We start from the raw sequence: 23862 nt of genomic DNA, 5'->3' as shown, positions 1-23862 counted from the left end.
AGTTAGTCTAACACCTGGAGGGTCAACTCCTAAGGGATCCCAGATGAGAAACCCATGCCAGTGTTCTCAAAGAAGGGCGAGATGTCTCGGGGACCTCCAGTGTGGGGACCCCCTTCATTCCTACGTGTTTCCTGGAAGATAAGACCTAGCTGGACAGTCAGCTCTAATGCGTCTTTTGGAGCAAAAATTAATGTAAGACCCTGTCTTATATTATATTATACTATATTATATCTGGTATTATATTTTATAAGACTGAGTCTTATGTTAATTTTTGCTCCAAAAGATGCATTACAGCTGATGGTCCGGCTAGGTTTTGTTTTCAGGGGAACACGGTACATCACTACCATGGCCCCCCGTGACTGCTGGGCGCGAATGTACCAGCTCGGTTCTCCTAACTGCCCTATAAGGCAGGTGCTGCCTGACCTCAGCTTTGCAAATGGTGAAACCAAGGCCACTGCTTAAGGGATTTGCCCAATGTCTGGTGCCCGGAAGATGGGCCTGAACCGCGGTGACCGACCCTGATTAGAATTTTAATTAGACGTGTGTTTACAGGTTACAATTTGCTCTCCTATAGCTGGAATGAATGTTCTTAGAATGGAGAACCTAGAAGTCACCATACAGTGTCTGTCTCGTTCCCTTACTGAAACCACGGCTGATTAGTTAAATACCGTGCATCAGGAGATTGAACAAGCAACTTTTTTTTTTTTCTTTTTGGCTTGCGTTTTGAGGTTGGTGATGGGAACATCGTCACTTCCTTTGGCTGAATGTAAATTGCACAAAAGTTTGCAAGTTCCCTTCTTTCAGGGTGCACTAAAGGGCTCCCAAAAGCTAGAGAGGCCCCTCAAATTATTTAAAACCATGTGGAGATTAATGTTCAGAAACAAGAAAGTCCCAGGCTTGGTGAGTGTCCGTGTAAATGTCTTCCATAACAAAGCTGCTCACTGCAAGTGACGTCCTGTGAATCAAAGGGATTCTCTCTTTACTTTCTGCCTCAACAGGGCAAATGTGACTCAACCTTGCTGCCGAAGGCGAGATCAGCTGCGCCAGCAGAGGTAAGAGATACTCGCATCGGTTTCTTTTTCTCCATGTGAATATGAATTACATTTTTTAAAAATGTTAAATGTGAAATCGTTTTTCAGTCTTTTGGGTTTTATACATGGCCCAACGTCCAGCACAGCCAGCTGTGGCGTGCTGAGAGTGGGGCACGACAGAAATGGAAATCATTTGACATTCTGTGTGAAATACAGAAATGCCTTGAGTTATGCAACAGGGTCTTTGTACAGCAGGGGTCCATCTCATGTAAGAAATTGGAAATGCCCTCCTGCTTTCCACTAAGACTGTTTTATTCTGCATTTGTAGACCATCATGGATATCATACACATGATTTTATGTGCAGTATTCCTTTTAAAATGCTATGATATCCTTTCACAATAAACTGGAGTTACAAATGGCCAAAAAGACATCAAAGCGAGTCCCAGTTGGGATGTGGGGCCAGCCCTGTGCTGTGTCAGCCGGCCCACAGGCTGTGGCTCGGTGGCCAAGTGGCTTTAACAGCCAACCGCAGGTAGAGTCCTGGGTCATGTGGGAAGCTGTTCTAGGAATTAGGCCTAAAATGGATCATTTTAGGTGGAGGTAGATTTCTCTATTTCAAGCAGCTGTGTGGTTTGAGTGGTAACATTATAAACAAAAAGTCTTATGATGTAGTTTTATGGTGTTTTTGCCAGTCCTGGTAGGTAGTGATGCCACGTGTGCAGGTAGGCCATGGCATTGATAGCTGTTGGGCTCAGTGTTCACGGCAGGCATGGCAGGTACAGTGCTTCTGGTCAGATTTCTTTAATTTACATGAATGCATCAAACTACACTGAGGTTCACACTAAACAGAGATACTCCTGGTTCCCTGCACATCTGGTTGCTTTTTGATAGCCCTACCTCACCGGCCTTGTAACGTGTGTAGGTAGGGAGCTGTACTGCCATCATGGGCTTCTTAGCAGCTCACCTGAGGGCTGCAGAGTGCCATCTGGTATCAGGAGCCTGTAACCTGGAGCAAAGGCACCCCATCACCGAGTGGCTGACCTTACATTTGATTGCTGTCATTCACTGAATTTGCATCACTTATGAGCGAATTCCACTGTTTTACTTTTTACAAACTTGCAGTACTCCTGTCTGGGTCTGACTATGTTTCCATTACCAGCGTAACACTAAGAATTTTGTTGGGGAAAAAAGGTTCAAGTTAGCTTGTACAAGTTAGATTTCCTGACTAGACATACATATTGTGGCGGTAGAACTGAAGGTTAATAATGACTGATTTAGGATAATGAGAAAAATCTCAAGGTGGTTGAAATTATTTGAGCTATGTGACTAGAAAAATGTCTGAATACTCTCGAATTGCTTCCTAATTTACATAAACCCAGCAAATGAGATGTCTTGGGAGAGGAACTGGCCCCTTTCCTCTTTTCTTCTAACTTCCTTTCAGTGTAGTTTGTAACCCGGTCAAGCAGAAAACAGCTAAGCCCTCATTGGTGATTCTTAGGAAAACTTGTTTTTGGCTTTATATGATGTGAGGGACTGTGTCTCTTGCAAAAACTCAAGTGACATTTTCCCACCAACCATCACTGTCCACATTTAGACTGGCCTCGCCGAACAGGAAAGAAGAGTTTCAGTACTGAGTACGTTTCTCTTCTCTTGTAGAAATGAATGTAGGCAGATTGAATGAGACCGAGTCTGCTGCGTAATCAGAACTGAATCCTAGGTTGTGAGATGCACGTGGGTGTCACTTGAGAATCATTCCCTGGAAACCAATGACCAGTGCTACAAGGTGGCACCAACACGAGCCAGAGTTGGAAAGCTTTCCAAGGCCAGTGCTGTCTCCCTCAGGACCTGACCACACTGCAGGTCAGGGGCCTGGGTGGCCAGCCCACTCACGTCTCAGATTCGCCCTCGTATGACAGGCAGGAGGCACATCTTATGTCCAGGATGTAAAAGCACAACTGCCCCTCACAGCATCACTGGGAACACTCTGGAAATATGACAGCTAGTCAGGTAGCAGTGACGTAAAAGGGAAGTGTTTGCCTTTCCTTCTCTCTGACAGCCCTGTGTTAAATGGATCATTATAGTGAGTGAGAGGCTTGTAGGGCCTCCTGTTTAAAATCCTAACACACTCTTAGCTGTGGGGCAGACAGGAGTGGGTACATCTCTGCTGAGAAGCGTGAGTGTTACCAGGAAAGTGGCGGAAGCTGCCCATGTGACCAACACCTCAATTAGCCGTCTCGCAGGTGTTTCACCAGATGGACGTGCAAGCTCGCTCCAGTCTAACAGCTGGCTGAATTCTCTTTCTCTGTTATGGTTTCACTCTGCATTTATTTGATTTTCTAAAAAGAAATGTAAAAAGGAGAGCAGGGAGGGTGGCTGTCGGGGGCAGACGTGTCACCTGTGCAGGCACGCAGCCCTGAAGAGGGTCTCTGATTCAGCTCCTGCCCCTTGGGCTGTCTCCATTCCTTCCTTTTCCTCTTTTTTTACTGTTTTGGCGTGAACACACACGTCCTCTTTGTAGGACTGCATCGCTCAGACATCCATTGATTCCCTGGGACTTGAATAAAGAAAAACAACTGTTCCTTAGGTCTCCGGCTATTTGGAGACAGGGAGTGGCCACTACTGATCAGTAAGGTGTAGACTGGAGGCCAGGCCACAGCTTTCCGATGAACGGACCAAGGCTGACCACTCAGCCCTTGGTAAAGGAGGAAACATAACTCTAACTCTTGTGGTTGGACAGTGATAACATGCCATGTGCCTGATACACACATATCAGCTGCCTGCCTGACATCTGTGTGTGTGTGTGTGTGTGTGTGTGTGTGTGTGTGCTTTGGTGTTGTTTCAATTCTTAATAATTTGTGAAACAATCTGTTCTTTTGCCAGACACCTCGATATGCAAATAAAATGACTGATGACTCAAACCTAGTCTTTTGAGAAGAACCTTAGAGAGCTAAAATTCTAATGTGCCTATTACCATGTTTCCCCGAAAATAAGACCTACCTGGACCATCAGCTCTAATGCGTCTTTTGGAGCAAAAATTAATATAAGACCCGGTCTTTTATTATATAAGATCCGGTATTATATTATATTATGTTATGTTATGTTATATTATACCCAGTCTTATATAAAACCAGGTATTATGTTATGTTATATTATATTATACCTGGTCTTATAGTAAAATAAGACCAGGTCTTATATTAATGTTTGCTCCAAAAGACACATTAGAGCTGATGGTCTGGCTCGGTCTTATTTTCGGGGAAACATGGTAGGTGGTGGCCACTCAGCAAACACTGTTCGAACGTGACCCCCACCCCAGCTTCTTGTCACCGTTCTTGGCGAGCAGAGGCCCTGCCTAAGAGGCTCCTGTCACATGAGCCCCTAGTAGAGTCACAACACCAGATTTCAGATTAGGATTCTGACACTGGACCATGAGCTGGGTTCTCCCTCCTGTTTTTCTTTCTCCTGAGTTTTCGTCTCTCTCCTGGGGCCACACGGGTCCTCCGAGCCTTCATCGCCACTGAAGATGGCTGCTCTTCCTGTTTGTCTTTGTCTTTTCTTTTTCACGCAATCTTTCCTCGCTTCTGCTGTGCATCCTGAAGCATATGAAATGGGGTTCACAGATGCATTTTGCTTTCAGATGGTGTTGATAATGTGAAGGTGACAGGTGACCTTGGAAAATGGGTGAAGTAGAGGGAGTAAAATACAGAATCCTGGTTTTCCAGTCTGTTTTCAGGCACAAACATGCCACCTTGGGGCTGGCTAGCTCAGCTCCCAGTCACGGCCGCTGCATCCCTTCATGCTGGCTGTGAGGGCCGGGGATGCCTGGGGGAGGATGCATTCGCCCTCACAGACCTTGGGTGTGTTAAGGGGCCCCGAGGGCCCCCTGGTGGTCATCGTCGGGACTGCAGTCGGCCACAGGGTGGGGCGGACTCTCCATGGGCAGGAAGGTTCCAGAACAGGGGTGTTAGCAGAAGGAGGTACCTGTAACTGAAAAGAAGCTCATCGGCAACCTCTGAGTTTTTTAAATTCCATCCTTGAATAATCTAAAATGGGGCTAATACAGACTCACTCCTATTACTGTGATCAGTGGAAAGTTTCTCCCAGTCTCTGCAGCACTCCCATAGAAACTAGTTAAGTGTTAGAGGCAAATTTTGAGCCAGGAAAACCCTTCAATCAGGGTTACGCTGTTAAATTTCCTTTGGAGATAGCTGGAGAAAAACCAAGCATTAACTTTAGGAAAAAACATTGACCCCAAATTTTAGTATATTCGGCTATAGCCTACGTCCCAACTCCCAAGAAAACCAGACAAGATTTCTAGAAGAAAAAAAAAAAAATCCCAAGGTTTTTCATGAAATTCTAGGATCACAGGTGATTTTTTTTTCCATATTTTTCCAAAATTTCCGAAGATACCTAAATTACTAATACATAATTATATTTTAAGAAATTAATTTGTTAAGGCTCAACTCATCCTAAAAATATTAAATTAATTATAGTCATTGGATGATGATCTATTACAGATATGTTGGGCTAGTAACACATGGGTAACTCTACTGTCTTAGATAATTTCGCCAGTTGAGGGTGAAATTTAGTGACATTTAGTGACAAATAACATGAGAAGAAGTAGATCATTAATTGACAAGTCACTGCCAGTTATTAATACAGAATGAAAGATGTCATTATCAAAATAATACCCCCAAAAACCCAACGGGAACTTTCTGTTTGAAATTTGTAATCGCCTTATGAATGTCTCATAACATAATGGTAGCCATTTTGACTCTGACCTCTGGTGAACCAGAAGAAGTAGGAAGTGCTCTGTTTACTTTTAACAGCCATTTAGACCTGTGTCACTGTGGAGGGACAGCATACTTACTTCCCATTAGCTCCTTTCACTCATCAGAAGAACTGATAATTACTGAGGACCTGCCATCGTCCCAGGCAATTGTACATGGTTACTGTTTCTTTACTATCGTTGTTGTATTTCATAGATGAAAATGCAGGTCACAAGAAGTGGAGTGATTGCTGCATTGTTTGCTAAAAGGTTATGCTTTTGGCCTCATGTCTTTCAAACAACTAGGATGCTTTTTAAATTCTCTTTTGCGGATGCCAGCTTGACGTCTTACACCCTCTGCTCCAATTGAGGCCAGTGTTTTCTAAATGATGGTCTCAGGAGCGATAGGAAATTATGCCTCTCCTTTTGAATCTATGAAATGCTAGTATTTCTTTATCACAGTGGGGCTTCTAGAGACTCTTGATGTGCACTGTGCTTGTCCATGACCAATAGATGCACCAAGGAACCCCGTTTCCTCCACACTAAGAAGGTGCTAAACACGTCAGAGGTGGGAGCGTGGGGGAGGCGCTGGTGCTGAGCTCGTGGCAGCACTGTCTGTCGCCGGACGTCACGAAGAGTCAGAGGCCGGCAGAGGCTGTGGGTGGCAGCCAGGCAGCTTGGGAGGCGTCTCTGGGCCTTGGCTTTCGGGGGGCACAGCGTGACAGACGATTTCTTAGTCTAGACTGTCACAGTCCTTTCGATGTCAACACCCGCAATTGCCTCGACTGGCTTTCAGCCTGAGTTCTCCTGTGTCAGAAGTGGAACGTAATCTAACACCCGGTTCTTTTATGTGATTTTGCTGTGGGGTGTTTTCATTTCCCAGCACACAGAGACGCATTTCACATTGTTACAGTCCCAGCAATGCTAGCAGTGCTGTGGGGTCCGCCCTAGACCTGGGCCGGACTCCTGCCTGCGTCACTGAGCAGCTGGGCCCTCCCTGGTGAGGCTGCCACCTGGGGCGACAGCTGACAGGCCCAAGTGGAATGAGACACACTGTCAGGCCTTGGGAACTTGGTTTTCCTTTCATACGGATGTTGATTCTTACTCGTATGCATATAAACACACGTACATACACAGAAGGATGGGAACATGTGGTCCACAGATGTCTGATATATTTATAAAGATCCAGACACATTTATTCCTGTTGGTCTCCAGGTTCTTTTTACATGTCCCCTCACGTTATCAAAAGTTGCTCATTCCCGGTCCAGACTTCCGTTTCGTTTTCAAAGGATGGGGCACTTCAGCTCAAGGCCTGGAGGACAGGACCCGCCCCACATGGGCTGCACCCCTGCCCCACACCCACACCCCTGGGGGTGTTTCTGCATCCCTTCTCCCCACTCTCAGTCCCTTTTTGCCCCATGGTGATCCCCTGCCTTAGAGTCCATCGTACCTACTCTTGTAAGACAGGAAAAACGAGCTCCATGTTGTCAGCCCCACGATTTTTGGGTCCGTCCCAGCTCAGTCTGGCAGCTGACAATGCACTGTGGACGCTCCTGGGAGTGTCCGCTCCCTTCAGGCCATGGAGGCAGTGCTGTCCTCCTCATGGCTCTTCCTCGTGAGTCTCCTCCTTTGGGTCCTTATCTTCTGCCTGTCACTTAAATGTCCTTAAACGGCAAACACTGTCAGTGGCTTCCTGGCTCACGTGTGCCCGGTGGTCCCGTCCCCCGCCCCCCGTGGCAGTGGGGTCACGGCCCCTGAGTAGTGGCCCTAGTGGGAGTGCAACGCTGGGCGTGGTTAGGAGAAGCTGCACTACGGCCCGGGGCTCGCACAGTGCACGCAGGCTCACTCCTTTACCACTCAGGACTCTCTGGATGCTTTCCATCATTTCTAGCTAAACAGTAGAATTCTAAAAGAAATGGCTTTGCAGTCATTCAGGAAAAGCCTATGACTGAGCGGTATGGCTCCGTATTTGATGGTGGACATGTAGGCAAAACCGGATCATGTAGTCATGAATTTGAAAAAAGATCTTTAAAGGACTGCTCCGTGGTTCCGTTTTTCTCGAGGTGCAAGGACACTCATAGCTCTTGTTTTGCTGTTAATTGTTTATGGTGGTGTCAGGATGGGACACTTGGAATTTGATTTATAATGACCAGACCAATGAAGGAAGTCATTCGCTCGTCCGTACAGTGCCTTCTAATTTATAAAATGCTTTTCTCGTAAAGCCCTTTTATGTGCAGTGAGGACACTGGACAAAGCACTCTTTCTTACCACTTTATTGCCAGAGTGGTCTCTCAATGCAATCAAGGGTATCTTTCCTTTTTCCTGTTTTTTTATTTTCCTTTAATTTATTTAACGAACCCTTACATATACTTATGTCCCAGGCACTATTCCAGCACCTTACGAATGTTATCTCAGGTAACACTCATAACCAAAACCACTGTTACTACCCCCATTTTATAGATGAAAACACTGAGACAATTAGCGCTCAAGGCCACACAGCCAAGGGCTGGCTCTGGGGTTTGAACATGAGCCATCTGGCTCTAGAGTCTTAGCAAAACTCGGGTGCTATGATGTGGACATCTGCCAAAATCAAAGATAAATTTCTCCTGTAATTTCTTTTGTGAAGTAAAAACAGTTTTACAGTCTCGTCACAGAACCTCTTGATGGGTCAAAAAAAATTTTTAATTTCTCTTACACTTACTTTTTTCTTTGGAGTTTCATTGACCTTTTAAATTTTCTTTTTCCTTTTTTTTAACCTTTTTATATTAGTTTCAGGTGTACAAAACAACATACTAATTAGACATTTACACCCCTCACAAAGTGATAACGCCCCAGTCTACTACCACTCTGACACCGTACATAGCTGTTACAGTACCATTGACTATGTTCCCTGTGCTGTACTTTACACCCTGGGAATATGTATTTTTTAAAATTATAGTTGACATTCAATATTATTTCATATTAGTTTTAGGTGTATAGGGTAGTGATTAGGCATTTACATGTTTTATGCATTGATCCCCCTGACACCTCTAGTGCCCATCTGGCACCCTACGTAGTTTTTATAACATTATTGACTATATTCCCCATACTGTGTTTCACATCCCCTTGACTACCAATTTGTACTTTCTAATCCCTTCACCTTTCTCACCCATTCCCCAACTCCCTTCCCATCAGTTTGTTCTCTGTATCTGTGTTTGTTTCTGTTTTGTTTGTTTGCTTATTTTGTTCTTTAGATTTCACATACAAGGTCTGGCAATTAAGTTTGAGAACTTGTTGCAACCTTTTTTGATATCAGAGGGATTATTCATTATGAATTTGTACCAACTGGAAAAACAGTTAACCAACTTGGCTATTTAGAAGTGCTGAAAAGGCTGCGTGAAAAAGTTAGACGACCTGAACTTTTCGCCAACAATTCATGGCTCTTGCATCACGACAATGCACCAGCTCACACAGCACTGTCTGTGAGGGAGTTTTTAGCCAGTAAACAAATAACTGTATTGGAACACCCGTCCTACTCACCTGATCTGGCCCCCAATGACTTCTTTCTTTATCCGAAGATAAAGGAAATATTGAAAGGGAGACATTTTGATGACATTCAGGACATCAAGGGTAATATGACGACAGCTCTGATGGCCATTCCGGAAAAAGAGTTCCAAAATTGCTTTGAAAGGTGCACTAGGTACTGGTGTCAGTGCATAGCTTACCGAGGGGAGTACTTCAAAGGTGACCATAGTGATATTCAGCAATGAGGTAGGTAGAACTTTTTCTAGGATGAGTTTGCAAACTTAATTGTCCGACCTCATATAATAAGTGAGATCATATGGTATTTGACTTTCTTTGTCTGACTTATTTCACTCAGCATAATATCCTCTAGGTCCATCTATGTTGTTGCAAATGGTAAGATTCCCTTCTTTTTTATGGCCAAGTAATAGTCCATTGTATAAATGTACCACTTCTTTATCCAGTCATCTATTAATGGGCACTTAGGTTGCTTCCATATCTTGACTATTGTAAGTAATACTGCAATGAACATAGGGGTGCATCTATCTTTTCTAATTAGTGTTTTAGATAGATACCCAGGAGTGGAATTGCTGGGTCATAAGGTTGTTCTGTTTTTAGTTTTTTGAGGACTCTCCGTACTGTTTTCCATAGTGGCTGCACCAATCTGCAATCCCACCAACAGTGCACGAGTGTTCCCTTTTTTCCACATCCTCACTAGCACTTGTTTGTTGATTTGTTGATGATGGCCATTCCAATAGGAGTGAAATGATATCTCATTGTGGTTTTAATTTGCATTTCCCTGATGATTAGTGACACTGAGCATCTTTTCATGTGTCTATTGGCCATCTGTATGTCCTCTTTGGAGAAATGTCTATTCAGGTCCTCTGCCCATTTTTTAAGTTGTTTGATTTGTTTTTTTGTGTGTTTTTTGGTGTTGAGTTGTATGAATTTTTTGTTTGTTTGTTTATATAAATTTGGATATTAGCCCCTTATCAGATGTATCATTGGCAGCCTCTCCCATTCAGTAGAGTGTCTTTTCATACACTTACTTTTTTTTCATGTTAAGCAAATGACATCTAATAGGGTTCGGCTGAGCTTGGAAACCAGAGACTGCGAGGAACCAAATCAGGCTCCGCCCACAGCCCGGCTATTGCTCCTGGGGCTTCTGAGTTAGTGGGTCCCAAGTGTTTTTTCAAAATGAAACTCCTTGTTTAAAATAATAGTAATAAAAATGAATAACAATGAATCACAGACCCCACGTCACAGCATTTGTATTCCTGTTATCCATGCATTGGGAAAGCCTCACCAGTCCTTCAATTCTACATGCAATTAAATGGTATTCATCATGATAGTTTCCATGTTTGTAAGTAGTATCACGTGTACTTGGGAGTGACCTGTGTCCCCAGGTGTTCACCAGCAGCTTACAGTGGCCTCTGTGTCCTACATGGAAAACTTGGGGGTCATGATTGCTCCATTGTCTTGTTTGCCCCTGGAAGTCTGGGGGTGGATGGGATGGCAACGGGCTGCTTTTACTCTGTGGATCATTGATGGTCCTGCCAACGAGAAGCTGACTGGACTTCCACTAGAGGCTGAGTTTCCCAGTGACTGGAATTGAGGGAGTACCTGACACCAGATACTCCACACACATACTTGGTATGTGATACTTGAGTGGTTAGAGACCAGCTCTACCCCTGCAGGGGGGGCAGCTTCCCTAATGATGCTTCATTAAAAAATGTCTTTACACATGCCATGTGCCAGCACCTGGAGAGGTCTGGGGGGGAATTTAGGATATGTCCTGTTTCCCTCCCCCCCAACATGTACACACACATAAATAAGCACACGTGCATGTAGGCAGACACACATATACATAAGCGTGCACACACACACACACACACCTATCACCTCTAAAGGTGCTAAGGGATTCAGTCAACATGGTGACGTGATGAGCACAATGACTGTGACACGTCTGGGGGTGCAGTGGTGGGATGGGGGACAGAGGGGAGACTGAGGAAGGAAGTGTAGGAGACATAGCCCTATTGCCACCCTGCTGTGTGGCCTCTTTGGGCTTCAGTTTCCTTTCTGTGAAGCCAGGCGATCCATCTGTAATGTTTTAGCCACGTGTCTTAGGCCTATGGCAAAGACTACATTGTTTTGTGGTGACCAATAAGCACCAAATGCCAGGGTCTTACCACAAGAGGCACACAGGTTGCCAAGCCTAGGGGCTGTCCTTGGCAGCTCGGTCCAGCAGGCTCGGATCTGCAGGAGTCTTCCATCTGGCAACCCCACTATTCCAGGTTCTCTGTTCCAGTCACAAGGGCTGGGTGGGCGTGATTATCTCTTGCCCTCTTAACATCACTTCCATTCCTGTTCCCAGCTGTGAGGACTCAGCCATGCGGTCCCAACCTAACCGCACACATGCTGCCTACTGTCCCTGGGGCCGGGGAAGAGAAAAGACATGATGAATACCTAGTGTTGTCTTGGACACTGCACTAGGGTGGCCTGTCTGATTCTATGGGACGGGCCAAGGAAACGGAATCATAGGTTTTGCAGAGGAAGACACAAACTAAAGCTTCAGGGTTGACATGATGGTGGTCTAATGCAAACATGAAAGGAATGCTTTTTGTTGTGGTGGCAGTTGTATATTTCTTGGGTTTAATTGTGTGAGCATTTTGGTTCTGTTGCTGGAGGATGGACGCCCCAAGGGATGGCAGCAGCAGTCCCTTCAAAGCAGCGGCCAATAAACAGTGATAGCTGTTTTTCAAAATAATTTGAAGATGAGTAAGCCAAGATTGTTAGGACAATCTCTCATGCACAAGATAAAAGGCAATTTCATGCCATAGTCACCATGGTAACATTCAGTTCACATACTACATATACCTACAATTAAGTCCCATTAAAAATGAAAGGTTTCTATTGCAAAGCAACTAGATCTAACATGACTGCCATTCAGCCAGAGACCAAAGACCCGCATCTATTTTGCTAATGCATTTTCAAAGGGACCAAGCTCTAGATAATTACCTTTTAATTCTTATGGAAATTTGCATTGAATTGCAGTTGGGATATTGTTATAAAAAACCCACTAACTTTAGGTCAGGCTTGTTCAGACCGTCTGCCCCTCCATCTCTCTTCTGGTCCTCGGGCATACCGCCACCAGACAGGGAACAAGAATTGTCAGTAAGTGTTGCCTTGTAGCTGCCAAACCGTTTGTTGCCCTGTGCTCTTCCCAGGATTTCACAAGGGAGTGCTTCAGCAAACTGAGGCCCGATGGAATTATATCGGTCCCTCCCCTTCAATGGATTCCTTGGAGATGTGCGTGTGTGAAGGCAAAGTACAAGCTGGAACACAATGGGAACTTTCGGAAAGACAGCCCGCAGGCTACGTAACGCACAGATCCTGAGATTAACAATCTTTTACCTCTTTAGGAGTTTACCAATAAAAACTATGCGTTGGCCCAGTCGGAGTCAGTCCTTGAGGCTGGAGTCCCTTGGCCCTGCTAGCACTCTAACCTTGGCTACTGTCTTTTCTTAGCCCTGCACCACCCTTCTCCCTCCCCACAACCCTGGTCGTGAGGGACAAGTAAACAGGCTGTTTAAAGTGATTTGGGCAAAATGTGTAGTGTAGGAAAGATGACAGTTTTTTGGTTGAAACTTTTTCGAGTTTTGTGTGGCTTGTGTTGATCTAACCTAGAGAGTTTCCTGGGAAAAACAGACCAGGCTCATACTTCCTCCTTGTCTACAGACAGACTGAGTGAGGGAGTCTCCACTGAGCAATCGTCTATCTGGTCGACCTCACGGTCAACAAAGAGCTCTGTGAGCTTCTCTTGGGTGTGGTTGAGGTGCTTCTTGTTTAGCTCTGGGGATTTCTTCTTTATGTGGTAGATCAGATAGATATACCCTTAGAAGTAGATGTTTAAACATTGTCTTAAGAAGCCTTTCTTTTTTTCCGCATACAAAATAATCCAAGGAAGTGATGGTGCCCCAAATAAGCCCACTCTCTTTTGTCTTATAGCCACTTGCTGGTGGCACTGCTGTTGGCTAAGTTGGGAATACTTTTCATGTGAGAGAAGCACCGTTTCTAAGGGGTTCAATACGTTACAGACTGATAGTGGCAAAAACCTTTCCATTTGTAGCCTGGTGTGTGTGAAGTATAATACCAGAGTCTAAACACTGCCCCCCAGCAGAAAGTCAGTAAAAAATTCTTTTAAGTCTCAATTCAGCCTGGTACTATATTCTTTGGCTAAAGCAAAGAACTAATAATAACATAATTAAAACAAGGACTAATAATAAAGTAATTAAACAATGTATTCATGGAAGACCACAAGAACCCAGGTTTTAAGGAAAGTATTTCATACTGTCCTCCTTAAGCACTCAGAAATGTGGTGGCGTGGGGTTTGAAGAGAAGCTATCGCTCTGTAATATCCTCCACGCTTCTGCGTGGTGCCCACAAGAGGGCAGGAGTGGGCTGCGCCATGCTTGTAGTGCGAGCGCGTCTTCTGTTCGTGGTGAAGGGTGTTCCCAAGAAAGACTGCTTGTTTCTGTGAAAGAAAGCACGTACGGTAGAGTTTAAGATCTAGGACCTTGGAAATGGGTGAGATGTGCATTCATTTTAGGGAAAAGGTATAGACCTGGAATTGTTTTTAAGCTTCTGCTGATTTGACAAAGGGAGAACTCAAGACTCAATGGGCAGGGACTGCCTAGACCCACACAGAATAATGGGTAAGAAATTTGGTGAGAAGAGGAAGAACGCCAGTTTCTCTTTATTTCCCTGTTACTATTCTGTGCTAGTTATCAGTAGCAAAAAGTAATTGAGAGATTTTTACAAACAGAGGCATTTTGCTCTATTGCCATAACATGGCCTGAGCAGAGCATATGCTTTATTCTCCAAGTGACAGCTCCCGAGGACGATCAGCCTGCTTAGATATCCTAATGGCCGATGGCTCCAGAACGGAAAAGATGCATGTATAATGGTAGACATATGGTACACGTTTTTAAAAATCCTGTATAGTAGGTTCCTAATAATTTTTCTAATGGAACGTATGATTAATGAGAATTATATCTTAGAATGCCCCTCAAAGGGCTGAACTAATTACTCTTCCATTATCTCCTGTGTTGTTTGTATGAGATATGTGCGCATGTGTATGTATATACACACTTACACACGAAAACACAGTCACACGGATAGATGCACGATAATCAATGTCCTATTTGAGAAAAAGAGCACACAGTGCATCTGCTCCAGGAGCAATGGGGTGAATGAAAGCCTGGTTAGAACAAATTTCCTGGAATAGTGGCCACTTAAGAAAGGACAATTGTACTTTGACTGTTTTCATTTGGCTGGAAAAGACATATTCTTCAGCATTTTAGAGTAAGGAAGAGACCACAGGGCCATACCTCTCACTTGCCCAGCCGTAAATCAGGGCAATTTCTGTCCATTTCTGTCTTGAATTTCCTCTTTGCCTTTGAGTCCTTTTTTTAAGCCCTATATTTTTATTCCAGTTTAATTCTACACCCATGTCCTTCACCATGACTTTTGTTATCTGTTGTCTAAAAACTAATTACTAGTTGGTCATTTTGTCATAGTGCATCTTTCCAACTTCAGAGGAGAAGCCTATTTATATACTAACAAGAGGCTTAAAAAATAAAAATCAGAAAGGTCACTTGGCCAGCATCACAGCTCTGCCTCTAACCTATTGCTCGCTGTTCCGAGGTTGCGTTCACACTAAACCTTGCACACCTCTGTCTGGACCAAGGCCAGGCATGAGGCAAGGGACAGCCATAAAGGGCTGGCTGTTGTGGAGGAAATGTGAGAACCCAGTTTTCACGAGGAAGGCAAAGCAGATTTTTCTATTACCCAGACAGGACATACTACAAGTGAGCCCGTGGTAGCTGCAGAGAGAAACTGTGTGTACATGTGTGTGCACAGGTGTGTGTGTGTGTGTGTGTGTGTGTGTGCATGTGTGCGTGTCAGCATGGTGAGGTATTACTCAAAGAACTAATACGATGGATAATGAATGCAATCCTTGCAAAATCAATGTGTGTTAGCTGACCCAGCATCACCTAAAAAATAAGCCACCACCTTTATTATCTCCCTCCTTTTAGTTGAAAGGACTGAAATTATGACTAATTATTAAAAAGAAGACTGGGAGTTGCCTTTTCACGCTCTGGCAGGTGGCAGGTGCCCTGTGGGGAGAGGTCTCGTGGCCTGCCCCTCTCAGGGTCTCTGACAGTTTTGAACCTTTGACTGTTTGGCAGAGGTGGGGTTAGATAAAGTGTGTGCTTATCTTTATCAGAGCTGAGCACGCTACTTTGCCCTCAGATCAGAAGGGGACAGCCGGAGACTGCACCTCTCCCACGGCCCCCTTTCCCTCTGGTGAGTCCCAGGCGGGGTTTTGTCTGCAGCCTGGCGTCTCACAGCCGGACTGGGGTGTGGAAGGAGGGAGAGCCTGAGGACTCCTTTGATTGCAAATCTGTTGCTGCTGGGAGGAGGGCGGGGCGGGCGGATGTGCAGGGAGACGCTGCCTGGTGACGAGCAGCAGCGGCCGTGGGCGGTGATAACTGAAGAGGCGCGGGATGGCTCCAAGGCTGTGGACCTGGCCCCTGGGCGCCACGGCTGCGGGATGACCAGGCAGCCGCACAGGAAGCTGCAGGACCTGTTCCTCAGGAAGGTAGGGGGGGCTGCGCTCCGGGACTGGGGCTCTGGGCAAGTTTCAACGATTTGTGTTTTTTGCTGGGAAATTACTAATGTGATAGATTTGGGCCAGTAAAGGGCAAGTTCAAAAGCTGTTTTCGGAGGCCGAGTGAAAGTCTGTGTGTCATCAAACGGGAAAGTGTCAGATCACAGAAATAGGCAAAGGGCAGGTGACAACTCTGGTGAACGCTGTCCCTCAGAAGCACGTCTTGGTTTTGAGGGTCCTTTGCAGCACAAATGAGTTCAGTGTTATGGGTCTCACGAGTATTTTCACGATCAAGGAGAGTGAGGATACTGTCATTTTCCTGCAATATTAGAAGCTAAGGGGGAAAATGTGACAAAGTACGTGTTTGTTAAAACTATTACTAAAAGGTAATATTTTAGGTAAGAAGAATCGGATTTAAATTTTCTTTTTGCTTTTTAAAAAACTTTTTAAATTGTAACATGTGCAACCTGAAAGTCACCATCTTAACCACCTCAGGCTCACAGCTCAGTCACACTGCTCTGCCGTCCCCTCCGTCATCGCCAGAGCTCTTCACCCCCAAACTGAGACTCGGTCCCCATGAAGCGCTAACTCCCCCTCCCCCAGCCCCCAGACTTCTCCCATTTTTAAATTAAATAACTCGTATGTGCATCAGGTTACAGTCCAACAGGTCACGAGAACAGCTCCTACAATGCCTGCTGGATTCGTTAGAGGAATTACTCGGCACTGTGTCACCATAACTCTGTAAAAAGGAGAGTGTGAGACACAGGGATGTGAAAATCACGGCCACACACGTGAGCACGGGCTTTGTGAGTCTCACCACTGTTTTGAGGCACATCTGTGGCTGTCCAGCTATGCGCATACAGCCGTGTAAGCCGGGCAGGAGATACCCTGACCCTGCTTGACTCACTGTCTCTAAGCGCGTATGTGCAGACTTGGGCTTAATCAGTAGTTTTGTATTTGTACATCTCTATGCGTGAACATATAATTTTAAGGTGAACTTACATTTCACTTTAAAATCACTCCTAGAATAATTTTTTAAATGCTTTTATAAGGTGAATGAAAAGGGTTTTCTCATACTTTGGGGGTAAAGCAAGCAAGGTCATGTATACAGGTTGGAGGCACAGTCCAGTGGAAGTGGCACCCCGAGTTCCAGCCCGCACCCCAGTGTCCCTAGTCCTAGCCCACTGTGACCCACAGCCATCCCTCAGGGGGCCGTGGGCTCTGAAGACATGAACACCACACCCCTGGGGGCATTTCCTTCCTGATACTGTTCTCATTCCCAAAGACTTCAGTAAGTTAACTAACATTCACTATGAGATTTACCAGAAGTAAGTACGTATGTTGAGGTAAAGGAAATAAGGTAGCCTACGGTTCAGCTCCCCGAGGAGGTGCGAGGCGCAGCAGGCTTCCAGAGGTGGGCGGTGGGCTTCATTCTGAGACGGCTGGCTTCCCAAGGACAGGACACCGGCCATGAAAGCTAAAACAGACAAGCCAAAAAACAAAAACCTAACCAACCCAACAAAAAATAAAAGCCGGCTCTCCAGGGCACTTTCTGTCCCTTGAGCCCAGAGACAAGTGTCTCCCGCAGGTCATTCAAACCAGGGCACCCGGAAAAGGCAGGCCCCCATAATAGCCTCTGTAAAGTACAGTGTGTTTCTGAGTCATGTCTTTTGTGATGCCCTGAATTGTAGGCGGAGGGGGTGAGATCAAATATAATACAAAGCAGGAGAAAGCATTTCTATGAGAAGTCCACCCTATGGGGTCCACGTCAACAGCTCCCTGAAAATCTGACTTCATCCAGGGACATTGCAGCCATCTGGAAACACAAGTGGGAGCCACACCTCAGACAATCCCCCGACATGTTGGCGAGTGGGGGGACCCACGCATTTTGTTAGAATGTGGTGGTCTTGAGTTTGGATTCTTTGATAAGTGCAGATCTTCTATGTTGCAGGTTACAGGAGGGGCTCATAAAATTTGGGAACTGGAGGGAGTCTTAGAAATCACATAGCCCATCCACTTCATTTTATAGACAAGGAGACCGAGGGTCCCAGACGTTGAAATGCCTTGTCCAAGATCATCTAGTGAGTGAGTGGCAGAGCGGGGGGCCAGACCCTTGGCTGTGGACACCCACTCAGAGCGCCTCCCTTCACATGATGGTCAAGAAGGGCAGTGGGAGGGTTCAGTATAATGGCCCGAGAATCAGAGCGTCGGGAAAGTGAGCCTCCCCACCTGTGTTAAGCAGGTTGTTATTTTCTGCATCTGATACTTTGACATCTGGGGAATACTGGCCCTGGAGACTGTCCCTCCCCGGCTTAGCTGATTTCTAAGACAGTAAACAACTCACCCAGGAGTGTACGTTTCAACCAAGCCTGAGCCTACCTCCTCTAGGAACTCACACTGGGGGCCACATCCTCCTGCCCTAATCACCCCAGAGCCAGGACCAGACAACTAGGGGCAGCCATGGGCCCCAGAGGCTGCTGGAATCTGCAGATTAGCCAGTCCCAAGCCTGCCTCCCCGAGCTCGCCTGCTCCTTCCGTGGGAACCGCAGGAAAGGCTCTCGCCCACATTTCCCCACTCTCCCTGCCTCCTGACTGACCCCAGGGCTCTCGGTGTGGCATAGCCCCTCCCCTTAGGAACTGTGAGTAGCAAGCTGTCTTCTAAGCGGCAGTTGTCTTCTGATCTATTGGCCTGGACGTACCTGAATAATAATAAAATCTGTGTTTTAAAACACTGTCAGTTCTTTTCAGAACACTCAACCTATATGTCGTAGGAGATGAGAAGATAGGTAAGACCAAGTACCTGCATGTGAGAAACCACTCCAGGAGATAAGATGGACACTCGAGGGGGTGGCATGAAATGCAGGCACCAATACGGGAGTGACCCTGTGCCCTGCCGAGCGTGTGCGGTGGGGGCACCCTGGGTGGGTCACAGCGGGTGAGGGGCAGCCGGAGAGAATGATCCAGCACCAGCACAAGCAAAGGCGATTTCCAGAATGTTGGTTCCTCGTCATTGTTGGGCTGGATGGGCCGTTTCTGATACTGGTCTGTCTCTAAGGGGCCCCTCCTGGTGAACTCTTGATGGCCCGCGGGCAAGTCCATATATTTTCCCAGTTTCATAGATGTTTGCGACTGTTTAACCACATTGCATGTAATAATAATAATAAAAAAAATAACAGCTTAATTAAGCACATCTCATGAACACAATCTAAGTAGGTAACAGCAGGATGTGTTTCTAGTGAGTTGTAATCTCTCAGAGTGACAACAGTTAAATGTCCCCTGGGGACGCATTTCTAACCTGCAGTGTGATTTATTATTTACTTATCCGAGTTGACACATTATTGTTTTTAGAATGTGGTGAATATTAGAAAGATAGCTGTAGAAGAGCGTGGAACAAGGCCGACACCAATTGGTGATTTTCATAGCTATATAGGACCTTTTGTGTTTAATATAGGACAAGAAAAACTCTGACAGCATTATACACAGTTGTTTTGTAATATAAAGTGTAAGCAACAATTTAGTTGGGTTAGATAATAAAATCTAGGTCAAGTAGGTTTTGACTTGCCTGGAATGAGGGAGGAGAAATATAATTATATTGCTTTAGAAACAAAAAATTGAGATATATTTCTATCACTTTTAAGAGACATTTAAAGCACAAATTGGATAGGAATTTTACAAAGCAGTTTATTTTTGAATGTTATTAAGGACAGCTAACTCAAAACATTTACTATTTGAATTGTTAAAAAGTGGCTGCGGGGTGTAATGGCCTACCTCACAGAGAAGGAGACAGTCTACAAACTAGTTCAATAAACGTTTGTCGATTTAGTCATTCTCTCTTCCCACTTTGTCAAGGAAAGATTCTCTTTCAAGCAAATCTGTAGCAGTGAAGCTTTAGAGAAATTGTGACGAGTAGGTGAAAATGTAGCAGCTGGAATCTTACAGAAGTTCAGGTAATTCTTAGAATGCGGTGGATTGACGTGTTTCTGTGGCTCCAATAGTTTCGGGTCGCTCTTGTGGCTCTTAAAACCTCTTCTTCTCAGCTCGGTGGAGTCTGATACTGGTTCATTCATCTGCTACAGTAAAAGATTTTCCTGGAGACACATGGGGGCAGTGCATGGGACTAGGGACGCTGCTTTTACAAACCAGAGTGGACAGAAACATGGATCCACTTTCAGTCACAAAGGGTGGTGAACATCAAGATGACATCAAGATGCCCCCCCCAGTTAGTATCCAGCTTGCTCACGTTGAAAAACGCAACAGAGATTTTAAGAGATTTCATTGGCTCTTTGCAGAGATGACTTTTCTGAAGTTATGACTAAAGTTTAATTTGCAAGAGGTTAATTTTGAAATGGACAAAGAAAGTCAGGTGAGTACTGCTGTCTAACCAGAGATGGCCTCTCTGTGTTCTAACTAAGGACGTTGGTGCACCCATTCCACAGTATTTCTTTATGGAGCAGTTGAGTTTTGCAAGCTGGGTACTAGGGGTGCACCCCTGAACGGGTCGGTGGGCCTCCCCCCAGCAGCCCCTCTGTCCTGGGCAAAGGATGTGTCCTTGATCCTTAAACAACCAGGTTTGAACTACGTGCTTCACTTATATGCTGATTGATTTTCAATAAATACAGCCCACCCTTCCGATCTGCGGGTCTCACACTGGGGGAGTCAACCAGCCAGCTGCAGGCTGAGTAAGTATTTTCCCTTTCCCAGCAGCGGATTCCCAACCGTGATGGGAACTGTTTTCAGTGTGCAGTTGGTTGATCTGTGGGTGGAAACCTACCATGCGAAGGGCCCATGTAAAGTCAAACGTTGTTTACGGATTTCCAACACCGCGGGGTGGGTGCCCCACCTCGTTGTTCAAGGGTCAATGGCACTCACACAGAAATAGGGTAACGGCAGACGGGAGGGGTGGCAGTTAATGCCATGGCATCTTGCTTCTGCCTTCTGCAGAATTGAGCCCACAGAACAGTGACCCAGGCCATGCGTCAGAGCCAGGGTGGGACCCGTCAGCTGCCCAGGGCATCATGAGGCTCATATGGGGTCAGGGCCTGGCCGCGGTCACCACCGGCTGAACGTCCCCCCAGGGTGTGCACCCATGTGGGCCAGATTTCACCAAGAAGTAAAGCCTCGTCACCTCAAAACTGAGGGGAATGGGTGGGGACTAATCCCAGCAGGCAGGGGACACAGTGGGACGGCTCTGACCTGCGTCACCCTCCCAGGGAGGTGACCGGCCCTGTGGCCACAGTCCTTCCATCTGCACAATAGAGGGTTTGGGTCAGTGATCCCAAGACAGGGAATTGCCCTCCTCTGTGACCGCCTTAGCCCTCATTGTGGCTCTGTCATCCTGGACTTAGTATGAATACTTAAGACTCATCAATATTCTTAGCTGATATCTCTTTTTTTTAATTTACTTTTTAAATTTATTGGGGTGACAATTGTTAGTAAAATTACATAGATTTCAGGTGTACAATTCTGTATTACATCATCTATAAGTCCCATTGTGTGTTCACCACCCAGAGTCAGTTCTCCTTCCATCACCATATATTTAGCTGATATCTTTTGAAGTAGCTGCCTCCCTACCATTTTACAATCTAATGCATAACCCAAGATTTCTCTCTCTCTCTTTTAAGATTTCTCTTCCACTTAATTCTAAGTTGTCTCTGTAAACTTAAGTGTGTGCCCTGGTCCTCCGATCTGAAGCTGAGGTTTGCAAAGCATCGGTCTGTGCTCTAGTGCTCTTTCCAACAGCCGTGTGTCTCATACCCGTCTCCTCTCCCTGAAGTTACCCCGAGGCCTCCCGTGCTGCCCAGGGAGCTGGGCTGTCGCTGTGTGGAAGGTCACAGGTCATGAACAACTGAATACTTATAAACAAAGCCTCTATTTAAAATAATGAACATTGACTTTACCTAGTTTCTAATCAGTGCCCATGAGCCATTGACAGAGCCTTTACAGCAAGATTTGTGAACATTCCAGCTCCCGGGTACAGATTAAATACCCTGTCAGCGGGACTGGCAGGCAGAGAAGAATCGCGACCTCCACACATCCTGCCTGTTCCTGGCCCTCTGCTCGGTGGGGTCTCTTTCTCAAGGGGAGACAGGCTTCTGCCTTTTGGCATTTTTTTTTTTTTCGCTCCATGAATAGCGAAATAGGGCTTGACTGAATAGTTATGAGAACATTCTGGTTATTGTATAGATTTCCAGGAGTCTGTGTGTCTGTTGGCTTTGCAAAAAATCCCCCAATTGACTGAGTGTTGGAATCCACTAGTGATACAAAGTCCAATCCAATTGGTTTGAGTAAACAATAATTTATGGGGCTCATGGACTGAAAAGTCAGGAACCCCACCATTCAAAGCTCAGAGATGCTTGGCTCCTCCTGTGTAGGGTCCTTTCCAGGCTGCACATGGGACCCCGGCATTTCCAGAAAGACTCAGGTCACCACAGCATGCAGTCTAGCAGGGGGGAGGGTCCCTGTGCCCACACCCCAGCCTCATCTGCTATCTGTCTGTCACCAACGGGCGATTCTCCCTGCAGACAGGCCCTCAGGCAGACAGGTGTCCTTATAAGAAGAGATTAGGACACAGACACAGACAGAGGGACAACCATGTGATGACCCAGAGAAAAGATGGCCATCTTCATGCCGAGGACCGAGGCCTCAGGAGAGACCAGCCGTGCCGGCCGCCGCTCGCCACTCCATCCCCCAGAACTGTGAGGAATACATGTGTGCAGTATATGTTGGGCAGCCCGAGCCAACTCTGCCCTGAGGGCACCGAGGACACGCAGAGCAGCCGTGTTCCCTGTGCTGGGGGTGCTGTGCCCGGGAGCTTTGGGGAGGGGCCTCAGTCCTGCAGGCCGCCTCCGCTGTCTCCAGCTGGAGCCACAGCAGGGCAGAGTCCTATCACCCACTGAATCTGGGTGACCACTCGCGCTTGCTCCCGTCAGTGGGGACAGAGCAAGGCTGACAGGACACACAAGATAAACAAAGCGCTGGGCCCCATCCCACACTCTCCCCAGGTGTTCTCACCTCACAGTTGTTCTGTGCCTCTCCTTAAGGGGACACAGCCATGTCCAAGCCGGTGGGAGGACGCCGCTGTCTGCCATCCTGTGGGCCCTGTGTTCATCCTGGTGTGTCCTCCCTGCCCTCTGGTCCTGTTGCTTCAGTGTCCACAGAGTGCAGGACCCGGCGCTGTTCTTTACCGAGCTTGTTGCCATAGAGGCTGTGTTTGCAGAGGAGACAAATGCCCCCGGGATCCTAATGACACCAGGGGTGGCCTCCTGGCTCCGCGCCCGCCCCAGACCACGGGAATGTGCTGGCAGCAGTTGCCAAGCTTCCGTGTGTTCACGCCGGTGGCCACCATGGCCCACAAGTGACCACAGGGTGGCGGCCAGGGAGCACCTGTGCTCGGAGCCCTTTGCTTCCCCGGTGGAGGGCGAGGGACGGCTGATGGCCCCGGGGAGTCACCATAGCTGCAGGATGCATGCCCTCAGGACCGTTTGAAAAGGAAGATGCAGGTTGGTGGAAGGCATGTCAGGAGTGCAAGGAGGGCCCGTGTCCGGCTCCTAAGCCTTTGCTCCTGAGTGTGGTAATAGGGCGCCGCCCGCAGACACTTGGTGCTCAGGGGACACTCGGGGGACCCACAGAGACACGTAGACTTGCAGCTGCGAAATGTCAGGGTCCCAGCGCTGACCTCGCTGGTTCATGGGAGACAGTGTCAGAAGCTGGTATAACAAAGAAACTATTCAAAGCTGTAACGTGTCTCCATCTCCCGTTTCCTCATTTCTGCTGGGAAAGGGCCGGGCCGACCACTGACTGGGAGGGCTAATCGGGAGGGAGCCTGGGACCTGCCTGATGGAGGCCTGGTTTGTAATTTGGGTGATACAGGGAAGGAGGAGGTGAACCCCCT

General features: G+C 46.5%; 1 protein-coding gene and 1 long non-coding RNA gene across 5 annotated transcripts in view; one reads left to right on the top strand and one right to left on the bottom strand.

Annotated features, from left to right (window-relative positions):
• The window catches only part of RPS6KA2 (ribosomal protein S6 kinase A2), a 299944-nt gene that overhangs the window by 47846 nt on the left and 228236 nt on the right, over positions 1–23862 (top strand). For 2 of the 4 annotated variants that reach the window (XM_074333812.1, XM_074333813.1), the window contains exon 3: positions 999–1052. In XM_074333812.1, coding sequence (XP_074189913.1) covers positions 999–1052 — 54 coding nt within the window. Of the gene's footprint in view, positions 1–795; positions 901–998; positions 1053–15782; positions 15963–23862 lie in introns of those variants that run through there. The other 2 variants (XM_074333816.1, XM_074333814.1) reach the window with 2 other exon arrangements.
• LOC141571740 (uncharacterized) lies at positions 13694–23104 on the bottom strand. The gene is made up of 3 exons (XR_012496831.1): positions 22983–23104; positions 17341–17448; positions 13694–13832 (listed from the first exon to the last, which is right to left on the bottom strand). It is a non-coding gene; the product is annotated as an uncharacterized LOC141571740 (long non-coding RNA).

The sequence above is a fragment of the Rhinolophus sinicus genome, linkage group LG05, assembly GCF_036562045.2.
Source record: "Rhinolophus sinicus isolate RSC01 linkage group LG05, ASM3656204v1, whole genome shotgun sequence".
Classification (NCBI taxonomy): domain Eukaryota; kingdom Metazoa; phylum Chordata; class Mammalia; order Chiroptera; family Rhinolophidae; genus Rhinolophus; species Rhinolophus sinicus.
This window is presented reverse-complemented; position numbering and strand designations above follow the sequence as displayed.